The sequence below is a fragment of the Canis lupus genome, chromosome X (genome assembly GCF_048164855.1).
Source record: "Canis lupus baileyi chromosome X, mCanLup2.hap1, whole genome shotgun sequence".
NCBI lineage: Eukaryota > Metazoa > Chordata > Mammalia > Carnivora > Canidae > Canis > Canis lupus.
Genome location: NC_132876.1, coordinates 65,874,661 through 65,893,640, shown reverse-complemented (window position 1 = coordinate 65,893,640; position 18,980 = coordinate 65,874,661). Strand labels below are relative to the sequence as shown.

General features: G+C 36.8%; 1 protein-coding gene across 6 annotated transcripts in view; it reads right to left on the bottom strand.

Annotated features, from left to right (window-relative positions):
- The window catches only part of ABCB7 (ATP binding cassette subfamily B member 7), a 170,754-nt gene extending 152,034 nt beyond the window's left edge, over positions 1–18,720 (bottom strand). For 2 of the 6 annotated variants that reach the window (XM_072816570.1, XM_072816574.1), the window contains exon 1: positions 18,446–18,637. Coding sequence is in view for 3 of the 6 variants with exons in the window: in XM_072816569.1 (XP_072672670.1) it covers positions 18,446–18,613 (168 nt within the window). In the remaining 3 variants the exon portion in view is untranslated. Of the gene's footprint in view, positions 1–7,979; positions 8,039–18,445 lie in introns of all 6 variants that reach the window. The other 4 variants (XM_072816571.1, XM_072816569.1, XM_072816573.1 and 1 more) reach the window with 4 other exon arrangements.
- Between the last annotated feature and the right edge of the window lie 260 nt (positions 18,721–18,980).

The window sequence follows — 18,980 nt, the reverse complement described above, 5'->3', positions numbered from 1 at the left end:
GTCATATACAATAGCCACTTAGTCACATGTTGCTATTGAGCACTTGAAATGTGTCTAGTGTGACTAAACTATTAAGTTTATTTTATTTTAATTTAATTAACTTGAATTGACATTTAAATAGCCACATGTAGCTAATGTCTCCTATACTGAGGAGTGTAGCTCTAAGCAACAGAAAGTCTTTTTTGGGGGGGAGGGGGCGGGGGACCTGGTGAAAACCATGCATCAAATAGGAAAAGGAAGAAATAAAATGTTAAAGAATTTTGTGACCTATAAAAACACCAAGATGTATCAAAATGAAACTTGCAAAATATAAAGATAAAGAGAGAATTCTGAAAGAAGCTATGGACAAAAAGTCCTTAACCCAAAAGGTTAAATACAGAAGATTAGCAGCAGACTTATCTATGGAAACGTGGCAGGGCAGAAAGCGGTAGCATGATATATTCAACATGCTAAATGCAGAAATATGCAGCCAAAAGTACTATATCCAGCAAAGCTGTCATTCAGATCAGCAAAGAGATAGAGTTTCCAAGACAAGCAAAAACTAAAGGAGTTCATAAACACTAAACCAGCTCTAGAAGAAATAACAAAGGAGATCCTTGAGCAGGAAAGGGAGATCAAAAGCAACAAAGTCTAGAAAGAACAGAGAAAATCTACAGGAACAGTGACTTTACTGGTAATACAATGGCAATAAGTACATTATCTATCAATAATTTCTCTGAATATAAATGGACTCAACAATACAATGAAAAGATACAGGGTATCAGAACAGATTTTTAAAAAAAGCAATATCTACCTACATGCTGCTTAGAAAATAATCATTTTGGACCCAAAGACCTCCAGATTGAAAGTGAGGGGATGGAGAACCATTTACCCTGCTAACGGACATCAAAAGAAAGCTGGAGTAGCCATATCTTGTATCAGACAACCTAGATTTTAAACCAAAGACTGTAATAAGAAATGAAGAAGGAGGGACAACTGGGTGGCTCAGCAGTGGAGCATCTGCCTTTGGCTCAGGGCATGATCCCGGTGTCCCGGGATCAAGTCCCGCATTGGGCTCTCTGCATGGAGCCTGCTTCTCCCTCTGCCTGTGTCTCTGCCTCTCTCTCTCTGGGTCTCTCGTGAATAAATAAATAAAATCTTTAAAAAAAAAAGAAATGAAGAAGGACACTATCATAATACAAGGGTCTATTCAACAAGAACATCCTCAATTGTAAACATTTATGCCTCAACCTGAGAGCACCAAAATATATAAATCAATTAATAAAGAACTTAGAAAAACACATTGAAAATACAATAATAGTAGGGGATGTTAACATAGCAAAGGACAGATCATTGAAGCAGAAGATCAGCAAGGAATCAATGGCTTTAAATGACACAATAGACCAGATGAACTTAACAGATATATTCAGAGAATTTCATCCTAAGTAGGAGATTACACATTCTTTTTGAATACACATGGAACACTCTCCAGAACACATAAAATACTGCGTCACAAACAAAGTCTCAACAAGTACAAAAAGACTGAGATCACCATGCATATTCTCAGGCCACAAGACTATGAAGCTTGAAGTCAACCACAAGAAAAAATTTGGAAAGACCACAAATACATGGATGTTAAAGAACATCCTACTAAACAATGAATAATTAGTAAGGAAATGAAAAAAGGAATTTATAAATACAAGGAAGCAAATGAAAATGTAAACATTACAGTCCAAAACTTGTTGGATGTAGCAAAGGTGGTCCTATGAGAGAGGTATACAGCAATAAAGGACTTCCTCAAGAAACAAAAAAACTCTCAAATGCACAACTCAACTTTATACCTAAAAGAGCTGGAAAAAGAACAGCAAATAAAACCTAACTCCAGGAGAAAGATGTAAATAATTAAGATTAAAGCAGAAAAAAAGATATAGAAATATTAAAAAAAGAACAGATCAACAAAACTAGGAGCTGGTTCTTCAAAAGAATTAGTAGATTGATAAACCCCTAGCCAGACTTATCAAATAGAAAAAAAAGAAAAAAAGGACCCAAATAAAATAATGAATGAAAGAGATCACAACCAACACCTCAGAGATACAAAAAGTATAAGAGAACATTATGAGCAATTTTATGCCAACATCTTAGGCAATCTGGAAGGAATGTATAGATTCCTAGAAACATACAAACTACCAAATCTAAAACAGGAAGAAATAGAAAACCTGAATTGACCCATAAACAGCAAAGAAATTGAATCAGTCTTTAAAAATCCAAGAAACCAGAGTCCAGGACCAGATGGCCTCCCAGAGGAATTCTATTTAAAGAGATAATATTTAAAGAAAAATTCATAACTATTTTCCTGAAGCGATTCCAAAAAATAGAAATGGAAGGAAAACTTCCAAACTCATTCTATAATGCCAGCATTACCTTGATCCCCAAACCAGGCAAAGATCCTACCAAAAAGAATTACAGACCAATATCCTTGTTGAACATGGATGCAAAAATTCTCACCGAGATACTAGTTAATACAATCTAATAGTACATTAAAAGGATTATTCACCACGATCAAGTGGGATTTATTCCTGGGCTGCAACTGTGGTTCAACACCCTCAAATCAATCATTGTGATACACCACATTAATAAAAGAATGGACAAGAACCATACGATCCTTTCAGTAAATGCAGAAAAAGCATTTGACAAAATACAGAATCCTTCCTTGATAAGAATCCTACACCATGTAGGAATAGAGGGAACATACCTCAACATCATAAAGGACCCACATCATATGAAAGACCCACAGCTAATATCATCCTCAATAGAGGAAAACCTGAGAGTTTTTCTCCTAAGGTCAGAAACAAGAAAGGGATGTCCACTCTCACCACTGTTGTTCAACATATTGGAAGTCCTAGCCTCAGCAATCAGACAACACAAAGAAATAAAAGGCATCCAAATCTGCAAGGAAGAATTCAAACTTTCACTCTCCATAGGCAACTTGATATTCTATGTAGAAAACCTGAGAGACACCACCAGAAGAGTACAAGCACTGATACATGAATTCAGCAAAGTCACAGGATATAAAATCAACATACAGAAATCTGTTGTATATCTCTACAACAATAATGAAACAGCATAAAGAGAAATCAAGTAATCGATCCCATTTACAATTGCACCAAAAACCGTAAGATACCTAGGAATAAATGTAATCAAAGAGGTAAAATATCTGTATTCTGAAAACTATAGAACACTTAAGAAAGAAACTCAAGAAGACAAAGAAATGGAAAAACATTCCATGCTCAAGGATTAGAAGAAAAATATATTCTCAAAATGTCTATATTACCCAAAGCAATGTACACATGTAATGCAATCCTGATCAAATTATACCAGCATTTTTCACAGAATTAGAACAAACAATTCTAAAATTTGTATTAAACCAGAAAAGACCTAAATATCCAAAGTAATGTTGAAAAAGAAAACCAGAGCTGGAGGCATTACAATTCTAGACATCAAACTGCATTACAAAGCAGTAAATATCAAGATAGTATGGTATTGTCTCAAAAACAGACACACAGATCAATGGAACAGAACACAGAACCCAGAAATGGACCCACTACTTTATGGACAACTAATTTGCAACAAAGCAGGAAGGATATCCAATGGAAAAAAGACAGTCTCTTCAACAAATGGTGCTGGGAAAACTGGACAGGAACAACATGCAGAAGAATGAAACTGGACCACTTTGTTACACGATACACAAAAATAAATTCAAAATGGATGAAAGATCTAAATGTGAGACAGGAATCCATCAAAATCCTAGAGGAGAACATAGTCAGCAACCTCTTTAACCTCAGCCATAGCAACTTCTCACTAAAAAGAGAAGCAGACGGGCACTGGGGGTTATTCTGTATGTTAGTAAATTGAACACCAATAAAAAATAAATTAAAAAATATAAAATAAAATAAAATAAAATAAATAAAAAGAGAAGCAGAAATGAACTATTGGGACTTCATCAAGATGAAAAGGTTTTGCACAGCAAAGGAAACAATCAACAAAACTAAAAGACAACCCGTGGAATGGGATAAGATAGTTGCAAATGACATATTGGATAAAGGGCTAATATCCAAAATCTATAAAGAACTTATCAAACTCAACACCCAAAATATAATAATCCCATTAAGAAATGGGCATAAAACCTGAACAGACATTTCTCCAAAGAGGACATACAAATGGGTAATAGACATATGAAGATGCTCAAGGGATGCCTGGTGGCTCAGCGGTTGAGCATCTGCCTCTCTCTCTCTCTCTCTCTCTCTTTCTCTTTCTCTGCCACTGTCTCATGAATAAATAAATCTTAAAAAAAGGAAAAGATGCTCAACATCATTCATCATCAGGCAAATACAAATCAAAACCACAATGAGATACTACCTCACACCTGTCAGAATGGCTAAAATGAACAACTTAGGAAACAACAGATGTTGAAAATGTGGAGAAAGGGGAACCCTCTTACACTGTTGGTGGGAATACAAACTGGTATAGCTACCCTGGAAAACAGTATGGAGGTTCCTCAAAAAGTTTAAAAATAGAACTACCCTACAATCCAGCAATTGCACTACTGGGTATTTATCAGAAAGAATAGAAATATACTGATTTGAAGGGGCACATACATCCCAATGTTTATAGCAGCACTATCAATAATAGCCAATGTATGAAAAGAGCAAAAATGTCCAACAGCTCATGAATGGATAAAGAAGATGGGTATATACGTATAATGGAATATTACTGAGCTATCAAGACAATGAAATCTTACCATTTGCAATGACATGGATGGAACTAGAGTGTACTACACTAAATGAAATAAGTCAGTGAGAGAAAGGTAAATACTGTGTGATTTCACGCATGTGGAATTTAAGAAACAAAACAGATGAACATAAGGAAAAGGAAGGAAAAATAAAATAAGATAAAAGCAGAGAGGGAAGGAAACTATAAGAGACTCTCAACTATAGAGAAATGGGGGTTGCTGGAGGGGAGGTGGATGGAAGGATGGGGTAACTGGGTAATGGGCATTAAGGAGAGCACTTGTGATGAGCCCTAGGTGTTATATTTAAGTGATGAATCACGAGATTCTACTCCTGAAACTAATACTGCACTGTATGTTAAGTAATTTAAATAATATATTGAAGGAAAAACAAAGAAACAAAAAAGGTCAGATCATCAATTGAAAAGCTTATACATAAAATTTTTCATTATACGGATGCTTGGGTGGCTCAGTGGTTGAGCATCTGCCTTCAGCTCTGGTCATAAGCACACTCACTTCTCTCTTTCTCTCTCTCTCTCTCTCTAATAAGTTAATAAATAAAAGCATATCAAACAATGCCAAAGTATCTACAATATCAAGTGAAAGGTCCTTTTTACTGTCCTTTAGCCTCCCAACTCATCCCTTCTTCAGAGCTAAGTTTAAGAATATCCTTCAAGTTTTCTGTGCTTGCACACACGTACGTGCACACACACACACACACATACACGCAGTTATGGACTGAACTGTGTCTCTCCGGAAATTTCACGTCGAAGTCCTAATCTCAAAAGTGACTATATTTGATGACTGGGGCTTTAAAGAGGTAATTAATGTTAGATGAGGTCATTAGAGTAGGCCCTAATCTGCCTGGTGTATTCAGGAGAAGAGATTAAGACACAGACATACATAGAGGAAATACAAAGGCTAAGAAGACAATCTTCTGCAAGTCAAAGAGAGAGGTCACAGAAGAAATCAACCCTGATGACACCTTGATCTCAGACTTCTAGCCCCCATAACTGTGAGAAAATAAATTTCTGTTGTTTAAGTGACCCAGTCCATGGTACTTTGTTATGGAAGCCCTAGAAAACTGATACATACATGTACACACACACAGCTCTTAGTCAACATAGTTAAAAATAGGTGAACTTCATACTTGGCAAATATTCACACTTAAAAATATGAATATATTACAATGATACAAATTACTCAAGTTATTCAAGACCAGTAAAAACAATTTGATAATAAATCAAAATAGAAACCTCAACTTCTTTTTTATTATGCTTTGAAAAGCATGATAACAGTTTAAAAACCTACTTTCCTTAAGTGTCAGTATCTGAGAAACTACACCCATAGGATACAATTTCTCCACTCCAACATCTCTTTCCTCTCTGGATGTGGTAAAGAAAACTTAATTGGAGAACTAATGAATGAACCAAAACATAACCTTCAGTTAAAATATCTACAAAGTAAAATTTTATATATCTTATTCCTCAAAGAACTTCATCGTGTAAGTCATTTTTAAAAAGATCTATTTATTTATTTTAGAGAGAGAATGTGCATAAGAGAATGGGGGAGAGGCAGAGGGATAGGGAGAAACAGAATTTCAAGCAGACTCTTTGCTGAGTGTGGAGCCCAAAATAGGGCTCAATCTTACAACCCTTAGATCATGACCTGAGCTGAAACCAGGAGTTGGATACTCAACCGGACTAAACCCTGCAAGTGCCTCTTAAGTCATTGTTTCTTGGCAAAAGATGCCTACTAATAAAGTAAAACTCAAAAAAAAATTTTTTTTAAACTCAAAAATTTTAGGATAAAAAAGCCTGTATGTTTTGATTATCAGACTAAAAACTGCCATTCAGTACTACCCTAGCACAGTACCACCTAATGACAGAAATGCAATGGACAAACTCAAGAGGTTATCCTCAGGGGTGCCTGGGTGGCTCAGTTGGTTAAGCACCCAACTCTTGATTTTGGTTCAGGTCAGGATCTCAGGGTCGTGATACCCAGTCCTGCATGGGGATTCATGCTGAGCATGGTGCCTGCCTGGGACTCTCTCTCTCTCTCTCCCCCTCTCCCTCGGCCCAACCCCACATGCCTTCTCTCTCTAAAAAGAAAAAAAAAAAGGATGTTATCCTCAAACTTACTGACTCCACAATTTTATTATGATTTTGCTGAAATAAACATTTTGGGTAGAAAGTGAACCTTTGATTTCAAATGTACAGCTCCAAAGGAAATACTTATTTTTATGTTAAACTTTTTTTTTTTTTTGTCATTTGGTTATAGGGTTTAATCATTCATTTCACAAATATGTTCTGACTACCACATAAAAGAGACCATTCCTGGCTCTGTAGAAGATAAAAAAGTTGACTGGAATGTATCTGGCTTTTAAATATCTAAAATCTTATCTCTTCAACAGGACACACATGATAACTACTTATAGAAGAAGATGTTATAGGAGTTCAGAGGAGGAAGAAATCAATGTCTTTCAGGCTAATAAAGAATGATTCTTGGGGTGCCTGGGTGGCAAAGTTGGTTAAGTGTCTGACTCTTGGTTTAGGCTCAGGTCATGATCTCAGGGTCATGAGATGGAACTCAAGAGTCAGGCACTGCACTCACCATGGAGCTTAAGACTTTTTCTCCTTCTCCCTCTGCCCCTCCCCGCCAAATACATAAAATCTTTTTTTTTAAATGGTTTTATAGAATTGGCCCTTGAGCTAAGATTTGAAAAACAGGAGTTAGAGAAGGTGTATTTCAGACAGACAGTATGGCATAAATGAAGGAACAAAAACAGAAAAGCACAAGGTCCAAGGAACAGGGAGCAATCCAGTGTACCTAGAAAAGCAGGGTATTTATAGGAAAATATTTAACAATATGGCTAGCAAGCTAGTTGTGTGAGGAATCCTTTAGGGCCTTGAACACTAGGCTAAAGTATAGAGACCACTGACATCCATAAGCAGAGAAGTGACACTTAACCAGAGTTGTTCTTTAGGAAAAATAATCTTAATGTCTTGTGTGGAATGGATTGGAAGGCTAAATATCGGAGGCAGTGGGAAAAGTCATGCATAAAGTTATAAGGGCCTAAAACTAAAGAAGTTGGGAGAATGAAAAAGACAGGATAGGTCATTGTTACGACAATGAAATGTTCACCTACCTCAGAGTTAGTGTGAAGATCAAATGACATAATAATATAAAAGACCTGAAAAGTATATTTACTCACTAGTAACAAACTCTGCAAGGGTGCTGAAAGCATAAATGAGAACTTTAGGAAGACAAATCCTAGAAAAGGAAGGAAAAAAACGAAACAACAAAAACGTCACCTTTTGCAGTTAAATATACACCTATTAAAATTACTAAAATATTATATAATTAAAAGACCTAATTTTGGTAAAGACTAAGCACCAAGAAAAATAATGCTTATAAGTAAAAAGAAACAATTTAAAAATATTTCAGCACGGTAAAAAGTATGTACATATAACTAGAATTCAAAGGGAAAATGGAAAATTACTTAAGAGGTAAGACTGTGGGTTATTTTTCTCACGCTTTTATTAGATGCAGTTTTGTACAATTAAAAAGAGAAAATATATTAATAGGGAGAGAAAATCATAAGCATCATATACAGAACAGGCAATTTTGCCTCTATTTTTAACTCTATCTTACAATATGGGAAGGAACACACTCCTATTTGAAAAACCAAAAACTTTCAGATGAACAGAGTATCAATGTATTACAATGTATTTTCCATTTAATCAAAATTTTGATACAAGCAAAATAAGTTTCCGTTCCACTTCTACACCCCCCACTCCCCCACCCCGCCCAGTGTCAAGTATTCTTTATTCTGCCACTGGCTACTCAGGAACTCCACTAGAGACTCTCCAGCCTGCAATATTCTGATCCCTCCCCCCAAAATTGTATGCAAATTTTCCTAGGGAGAAGTTTCAGGACTTTTATCAGATTCTTTTTTTTTCCAGATTCTTTCTTTTTAATAGTGTATTGCTTTATCAGATTCTTGAAGGGCCTAGTATTCTGAAAGAAAATTTAGAAATAATAACTGTTCTTCCCTCTCCTTTTAATTTCAATAACCTATTCTAATAACTACGTCAATGGCTTAAAAAATGTTATTTATTGGACTATTTTCAAATGAGAGGTCCTCTGAATTCCTCTTCTCAATTGCCAGTGCCACTTCAGACTAAGACATTTATATTTCCATTCTTTATCATTTATAGCCCAGGTAAGCTTCATCTTTATTTACAACATTTACAGCACTGCTGCCACTCTCCACCATCTCCTTAGAACCTATTTCTACCTTCATAGATAATTTTAGAAATTAGCTTACTCTTCCCCCACTCTAATTCCATCTCCCCAACACTAGCAAATACTAGACTCATTATTAATCTCATTTTTTCTACTCCTATTTTTAGGTCAACAAGTGCTATAAGAGGCAGAACAATATAAATTTGCCCCATTAAAAACTTGCATAAATTTAAATGTGGCCTATGTTGCTCCTGGAAAACTACTAACAGCAATAAACTAGGCTCACAAAGTAGAGGTTCTGTTTATACAAAGCACAAGTCCCAAAAGATCAGAGTCAGGAAACTACAGAAATGTAAGAAACTTTAGAGATCAAGTAGTTGAATCTTATTTTAGAGACACCAAAGTCCAAAGGAACAAGTGATCTGTCCAAGATAATCAAAAGTAGAAATAGAGCTCAGGCAGTCAGGTAGCTTGGTGAAAATGCTCATTCCACTACATCATGTTATGTCCTATGTATACCAGTTGTTTATCCTCTTTAATATTTATAAATCAAAATCCTTCAAATTATCTGTATTTTCTCCAGTAAGATTTACTTACTATTACACTACTACCTCCAGATCCCTTAAGAGTATGCAATACCATTCCTTCCTGGCTTATTGGGTGAGAATGATACAGGGTACAATAACTGAAAGCCTTACTGAAATCAAGATAGATTATGCTTCTAATGGGATCCCTGGGTGGCGCAGCGGTTTGGCGCCTGCCTTTGGCCCAGGGCGCGATCCTAGAGACCCGGGATCGAATCCCACATCGGGCTCCCGGTGCATGGAGCCTGCTTCTCCCTCTGCCTGTGTCTCTGCCTCTCTCTCTCTCTATCATAAATAAATAAATTTTTTAAAAAAGATTATGCTTCTAAGTACTCTGTCACTCTTTCATATGAAGAACTGAATTGGTACAGTATGTCTTGCTTTTCTCAACACTAACCCACAGCTTTTTAGTAACTTATATTCTTCTAATGATTGTAAATTATTGTTTAATGATTTGTCCTAGTGCCTCCTAACACCAAAGCCAGGACTAGAACCCAACTCTTCTGTTTACCAATTCTCTGTCTGCCAAATCACCTCTTTTAAAGTTAGTTTTATCCTGAATGATACAAATTTAAGTCAGTTCTATCTTCAAAAAGATATCTATTTAAATTATAATTAATGATTATTTATTATTCCCCTTAGGTCATTTAAAAGGTCTTTCTTGCTCACCCAATAAAAAGACTAAGAAATTTTTTTTTATTTCTTTAAAAGATTTTATTTATTTATGAAAGACACAGAGGGAGAGAAGCAGAGACACAGGCGAGGGAGAAGCAGGCTCCATGCAGAGAGCCTGATGTGAGACTTGATCCCAGGACTCCGGGATCACGCCCTGAGCCAAAGGCAGCCACTCAACCGCTGAGCCACCCAGGCATCCCAAGAAATTCTTTTTTATATGCACATTAAATCCCTCTTCCTACAACTGAAGACTATGTCTCTTTTTGTAAACTAATGTTCCAGGTAAGTTCAGGTATCACTGAACTACTAGGAGGATAGCTTTTAACTTAAAAAAAAAAAAATTTGCCCTTCAGTTATTTTATTTTTTTTTCCTTCAGTTATTTTAAATGTTACTGAATCACCTCCCATGTTCTTTAAGTTCCATACAAAATTTACTTAAAAACACCCTTAATTTTTTCCTCTTAAGCTGTTTTTAATTTTCTTATTACTCTTTATGTCTTCTCAGTAATCTCTGTCATTTCCTGATATGCATCTTATAATATAAAACCCAAATCTTAAAACTAGGATCCCTAAAAAGCAAAGTAAGAGGATTAGTTCACTAGTGTTACTATATTCTACTTCAGTTAATATGAAGGCCAGAAGTAAAGTCTCTTAGCAGCAGCCAGTCAGCAGTGGGAGTGCAGGAAGGAGGAACTTACCACTGGGAGATATTAAAGCTCTCATCTTTGTCCATGATGAAAACAAATGAAATGTGAACCAACAAATGAAAACAAAACAGTATCTATCCAAGAGAATGACTAAATAGAATATACAATGTAGGGGATCCCTGGGTGGCGCAGCGGTTTGGCGCCTGCCTTTGGCCCAGGGCGCGATCCTGGAGACCCGGGATCGAATCCCACGTCGGGCTCCCGGTGCATGGAGCCTGCTTCTCCCTCTGCCTGTGTCTCTGCCTCTCTCTCTCTCTGTGACTATCATAAATAAATAAAAATTTAAAAAAAAAAAGAATATACAATGTAAATAAACTAAAGTATAAGGTGTGCCAGACCTCAATGGGAATATCTTCTACAAACGACAGAAAGGATAGACCGTTTTGCTGCATGCAGTATAAACCAAAGAACATGAGCCAGTCAAAAAACAAGAGAGTTCCACTTCTGGCTTGTCAACATAAGGATCTCCTTGGACACACTCCCTAGCAAAACTGGTAAAAGTTATAAAAGGACAACCATTTAAAGTACCTAGAAATGGTCGTAGGGCATATAGCAAATGAAATAACATTTACTCAAGAAAAGCTACTAGAGCTCAGTAAGAATAGTAAGAATAGCAAGTCTGTGGTGTTTGAACATACTCCCTGCCTCCCAACTCCCAGTTTGGCAATATGGAAATTCACTTGAGACTGGTACAGCCAAGAGCACAGTACATTCCCCATCCCCTTCTTTTAATGAGCTCCTAGTCAGAAAACTAGCTTTCTGGGAAAGACAGGACTTCAGCATTTCTCTCATCTTTCCCCCAATGACCTATTGCTGAAATTAAGTTCTGGGCTAAGGTGGTCAAGAAGTAGGGGCTCCCTTCTTCCACACAGCCCCACAGAAGGGACAGAGGCTGTACCCTGTGTATGGTACCACTGAGAATATTTGATTGTTGAAGGCCCAATCACCCTGACCCTTAAGAGGCTGGTTCCTTACCAGGAGAGGTATGCCAAAAAGAACTCCTCTTACTCCGCCCTAGCACTCAACACTTAAAGTGGGGCTATCACTCAGAGAAAAGCCACCATTGTCCCCAGCCCCAGCTTCAGAACTGTGGCTGGCAGATTTTTGCCTGGGAGGAGAAGGCCCTAAAACAGAGCTCCTAATCTCTTTCCACAGGAATTGACTTCACTTACAACTTGATGTGGAGAAATTCTAGCCTCAGGTTGCTCTCAAAAACAGTGGAGGTTTTGGTGAAAGGCCAAGTGGGAGAAAACTGATGGACTCACTGGACATAGAAGCTAAACTGTAGGTTGGCTGGGTGACCCCATAGAAGCAGAAAATCAAGAGAGACAGCTGGGAGGAGCCTGCCTGGGGTCAGAACAAATCTCAAACACTGACCTTAGGAACTATCACTTCAAAGGAAAATCAAATTGGTATTTGATTTCTTTAGTCTGTGGAACAATTTCTGCCCCAGGGCACTGTTGAAAACAGCAGGGCAATCTGCCTGCAATTAAAGAAAATAACGGAAAGAGAGGAATCCCCACCAAAACCACAGTCATCCCAGGTTAACTGTGGACATACCCAAGCCTATGCCCCTTAAGGAGCAATGTCAGAGGCTTTAACACTGTGGAGTGGGAAGCAGGGAGGAGGATGGAGAAAAACAGCACTAAAATAATCCAGCCAATCATTAAGCAAATAAGCAAGTAAGTAACAATAACAAGGCCTGGGAAGGAGGGGAGGAGTACCCAGAATTACTACATTATTTAAAATGTCCAGTTTCCAAAAAATTGCAAGACATGAAAAGAAACAGGAAAGTATAATCTATACACTGGGGAAAAGTAGGCAAGAGAAACTGTCTGTGGTTTTGACCAAATGTCAGATTGAAAAGAAAAAGCCCTCAAAATAGTCATTATAAATATGTCCAAAGACTAAAGGAAATCATGTTAAAGAAATAAAGGAAGGTGTGATGACAAGGTAACATTACAAGGGGAATATCAATATACAGATAGGAATTATTTAAAAAGAACTAAATGGAAACTCTAGAGTTGAGAATTACAGTAACTAAATTTAAAAATTCACTAGAGGGAAAAAATAAAAATAAAAAAATAAAAATAAAAAAATAAAAATTCACTAGAGGGGATTGGCAGCAGATATGAATTGGCAATAAAATTAATGAACTTGAAGGTAGGACAATAGGGATTATGCAATATGAAAAATAAAGATAAAAAGAGTGAAGAAAAATAAACAGAGCTTCAGAGAAATGTAGGACATTATTAAGCACACCAACATACGCATAATGAATATAACAGAAAGGAGAAAGATAAAGGGAAAGAAAAACTATTCAATGAAAAAATGAGAAAATGGCTGAAAACTGCCAAAGCTTATTAAAAAGAACTTACTTATTAAAATGTAATTATGTAATTTACAGATCCAGGAAGTGCAACAAACTCTAAGGAGGAAACATAATAAGAGACCCACAGACACATTATAGTAAAAACATTAAAAGCCACAACAAAGGGAACATCTTGAAAGTAGCAAGAGGAAAAAAAAGACTCCTCAATAACAAGGGGACCCCAATAAGATTAACAGCTGATTCAGCAAAACTAATACATAGGCTAGAAGGTAGTAGGATAACATTCAAAGCACTCAAAAAAAAAATGTCAAGCAAAAATCCTATATCCAGAAAACGTACTGTTCAAAAATGAAGACAAAATAAAGACATTCCCATTTAAACAAAACCGGGAAAATGTGTTGGTAATGGAACCACCTTACAAGAAATACTAAAGGAAGCTCTTTAAGCTGAAAACAAGTGACCCCAAACTTTAATCCAAACACAAACACACACACACACACACACACACACACACCAAAGAGCACCAGAATGCATAAATGCACTTTTTTACTTCCATTTTGAACCAATTTAAAAAGCAACTGTATAAAATAATATGGATAAAATTAATTGTTGAGCCTACAACATATATAGATGCAATATATTTGCCAATACTACCACAAAGGAGATGGGTGGGAGCACAGCTAGAGTGGGATAAGGAAATGACTCCAGATGGTAGATCAAACACAAGAGAAGAAATAAAAGAGAATCAGAAATGATAAATACAAAGGCTAGTATTATTATTATAGTATTTACTTGCCTTCCTATCTTCTCTCAGCTTCTTTTAAAGTCATAAATTATATAAAGTAATAATTATGACAATGAATTGTTAGGATTCTAACATTTATAAACGTAATATATATTAAAACAATAAAGTGGGGAAATGGAAGTAGAATTACACAAGAGTAATGTTTCTATCTCACTATGATTACATTATAAAATTCTTAGACAAAAACATGGTAAATCTTTAAGATCTCAGATTTGGCAATGGATTCTTAGCTATAACACAAAAAGTATGACCAATAAAAGAAAACATAGATAAATTTGACTTTATCAAAATGAAAAGCTTTTGTGCTTCAAAAGACGTTATCAAGAAAGTCAAAAGATAATGCACAAAATGGGAGAAAATATTTGCAAATCATATATCTGATAAAGGACTTGGATCTATAATATCTAAAGAACTCTGATATCTCAATAATAAAAAGACTAGTTACCCAATTAAAACATGGGCAAAAGACCTGACAAGACATTCCTCAAAAAAAGACATTTAAATGGCCAATAAGCACATGGATAGATGTTCAGTGTCTTTTGTCACCGGGGAAATACAAAGCAAAACCACAATGAGAAAACACTTCACACTCGCTAGGATAACAAGTGGTTAGGATATGGAGCAACCGGAACCCTCATGTACTTCTGCTGGTAATGTGAAATGGTGCAGTCCTTTGAAAATCAGTCTAGCAGTTCCCTTACAGAATCAAACATAGAGTTATCATATGTTACCAGCAATTCTACCCCTAGATACACACCCAAGAGAAATGAAAACACAACTTATACATGAATATTGACAGCAACATTATTCATAACAGTCAAAAAATGGGGGGAAAAAACTGAATATCCACCAACTGATGAATGCACAAAGGCAACATTGCATATCCACATTGAATATTATTTGGCATAAAAACAAATGAAATACTTAATACATACCATAACATGGATGTGTCTTGAAAACATAATACTAAGTGAAAGAAGCCAGTCTCAAAAGACATATGATTCCATTTATGTAAAAGGTCTACCAAATAATTATTGATGAAAAAATTGTATCACTCAAAATTCCTCTTTTTAATATTAACTAATGTAGCAGAGAGGCAACTGTATAATAAATCATTACAATTTAAATCTTACCATACTAATACTAACAATTTTAATAAAAACTTTTATGTTTAAGGTGTTTCCTCTCTACAAACAGTGCTCTACTAGACGTATCTTTACAATTCAACATTTATTGTATGCTTAATGTCTGCCAGAATCTTCTTTGCCTTTATATAAATACCTGACACACAGAAGACAATCAACGAAAGAATGGCCTTAAAGATAAATGGTCATTTATCTATACTAGGATTTAGTTACCTCATCTCTAAAATTAGAAGGCTGGATATCATCTTCTCTAAAGCAGCACCATTTGAAAAGAACTTTCTGCAATGATGGAAATGTTCCATACCTATGTGCCTTTTTAGCCCTTGAAATGCGGCTAATGCAATCAAGGAATTACATTTTTAATTTAATTTAAACAGCCACAGCCACATGAAGCTAGTGACTACCGTATTGCACAGCACAGTTCTAGGGTATAATCCTGTCTGAAAAACACATTTCTGTGTGCAATCACATACATGTGGGAGTCTATATATACACATAAAACAACACTACATAAAACAATACTCCCATTCATACGTAGAAAGCACTGATACTTTCTTATTCTACTGAATTTCATATAAAAAAGTGCTGATCCAATCTATGAACATGATTTGATAACACTGTACCTTAGTGTTCTTTTCAGCTCTAAAATATTATGCTATACACTAATGACTGTCCTAAAATCATGTAGTAATTCTCTTTTATGATCTTTTTAAAAATATTTATTTATTTATTTATCTATTTATTTATTTATTTGAAGGGGGGGGGGAGGCACAGAGGGAGAGAGAGCAACCTAAGCAGACTCCACACAAAGCCCAATGCAGACCTCAATCTCAACCCTGAAATCATGACCTGAGCTGAAACCAAAATGCTCAACCACCACCCAGGAGCCCCTACTTTGTAATCTTTATTTATCTATTTGAGAGAGAGAAAAAGAGACAGAGACAGAGCATAAACTGAGGGGAGGAGGCAGAGGGAGAGGGAGAAGCAGGCACTTGGCTGAGCAAGGAGCAGGGGCTCAATCTCAGAACGCTGAGATCATGACCTGGGTTGAAGTCAGATACTTAACTGACTGAGCCACCCAGGCGCCCCCTCTATTTTGTGATCTTAATCACAAATCACTATTTGAAGGTGGCTCAGGTTATATCAGGTTCTACTAAAAGCCTTATAACTGGGGATCCCTGGGTGGTGCAGCGGTTTGGCGCCTGCCTTTGGCCGGGGCGCGATCCTGGAGACCCGGGATCGAATCCCACGTCGGGTTCCCGGTGCATGGAGCCTGCTTCTCCCTCTGCCTGTGTCTCTGCCTCTCTCTCTCTGTGTGTGACTATCATAAATAAATAAAAATTAAAAAAAAAAAACTTTAAAAGCCTTATAACTGAAAGCTGTGGGGATAGTGTTCATGAAAACAGAGAAAGCTAATTTTTATTTCCATCACATCCTCTGAAACTACCAATGACTTCTTCTCCCCCACCCCCATCCTCCCAGCCTGACAAAGTCCTACAAATTTTATCTTAACTTCACCAGACATTTTTAGAGGGCTATGGAACAAGAAGGGTTCCCAAGAAATCATGTTTTACAAACTTTCAACTATAAAGTGTTCTTAAAACCTTAAGAAAATAATCTGGATGTTTCCCTAGCCTCATCTGCCAATTCTATCTTAAACTCCTCAGTAACCTAAACTACGTGTAGTTCTACAAAAGGTCCATGTTCTCTCTTAGCTGTGGGCCTCTGCACACACTATTCCCTCTTTAGCTAGCTAATGCACTTAATTTTTAAGGTCTTGGCTTCCATAGATACTCAAAGCATTTTTCCCACTTCAAAATTAGACTTGAAGCTTTTCAAGTATACTCTTCCAGTACTTTGTACCCTCCCCATCATTGCACTACTGTGTTATAATTGCCTGTTTACCTTTTTCCCTTACTAGATTATGAACTCTTAAGGACAAGCTATATTTTATTCTATTCACTGCTGTAAAAGCATTCAGTAATTATTGGATGAACAAATGGATATAATTTCTCCAGCATTCCACATGCCTAGTGTCATTCCATATTTGCCCTGTTTAAAATGTTCTCCCCAGTTCTTCAATAGCATGAAATTCTCTCTGTAATCTAATCCTTAATTTTCACCATTTCCTCTAGATGCTTACTGCCCTTTTTACACTATTTGATATATAACCTACATTGTTTTTTAGTTATTCTTGTAATGCACAGATCTAATCTCCTTAACTAAATTGATCAATCTTGAAGACATTAATGTATGTTTCTCCTAGTACCCCCATTATTGAGCATAGCCCTATGATTACAGTAGATGTTAAACATGTATTCACACAGAATTGAAATTTATGAGGGTGCTCCTCATACAAAGCTGACAATGCTTCAATAATACTGATGAACAAGTGGTGGCAATTAAACTTTTGGCAAGAGTTTATAAGAAGATATACTAAAGTACAAGTACAAATAATTTTTCAAAGTTGTCAAGTATAACATAAATGGACAAAAATATTAAGAGGCTCGATAACAAAAACTACATTAAAGATAACTAGCTTTATGGTTTCCAAAGTGACCTGTATGCACAGAAGAACACAATTTTCAGATCACAGGACAATCGTGTTTACATACGAATTTTGGACGGCCAATGTATTGGAGAGAAAGATTGTTATGGTTTTGGCCTATCAAGAAGCACGGTCAGCAGAGTTAACTAGCGCCAACTCAAATTTGCCTCTTGTTTACAGGTAGCTTTGCTGTCATCTTACAGCAATTACCCCAATTATTACTTCCAACTGAGTAAAATCTGAACCATGGACATACTGATCCCACATTCCACTTAACTTTGGAAAGTTGCCCTGTTTTCCTTACATTTAGAAGGATAACCAATCTGGGAATTCTGTCTAACCCGCCCCTTAATTTCAGGAAAAACCAACAACAACAACAACACGTAAATCCTGTGAGAGTCACTAGCATTCCAGGTGCCCTCTGCCCGGAACCCTCCGTCCCGTGCTATAATGCCACTAAGATTTTTTTTTTCATTCTTTCAATTACTAACCCCAATTTCCTTCATTTACTGATGTGAGTTAGCCCTGACAACCTGTCTGACTGGTGCTCTCTCTGACCCAAGGAGAGAAGGGCAAACTTTTCGCTATAGGTCCCTTTGTCCTTCACCTTACTCAACCATGTGAATGGCAACTCACCTGGGAAATTCGAGCGGTTCCCGAGGCGCGGAGCTGACGTGATCTCCATTGAGTACCAGCGCCACGGACAAAACCTAGAGGCCGGATCAGAAACACGACAAGCCGGCGCTTTTCCAAAGAAGCCGCTGCAGCTACCCAACGTGAAGAACGTATCGCGAGCAGCGCCATCTTAAGCGAGGAAAAGGACACCAAGAGCAGAGGATTGTGGGACTTTAGCGGACCAACTCAGCACCAGTAATCTTCTCTCCCCTCCCCCTTATCTTCCTCACGGCCGAAGACCGGAAATAGCTTCTCCGTGAAGAGTCAGATGCTTGTGCTCAACCGCTTTTATCTTCCTGAGCCTGTCCTTAGTGTTTTACACAACCGGTAATATCAGAATAACGGTGTCTTTCTCTCTTTTCCTAGATTTGCCACATAAAATTCAGGATTCACAGTTAAATTTGAACTTGAGATAAACGAGTCACTTTTTTAGTATAATTATGTCTCAAATACTGCATTTGCTAAATCTGCCAACCCTATCTTGTCCAAGCATTCC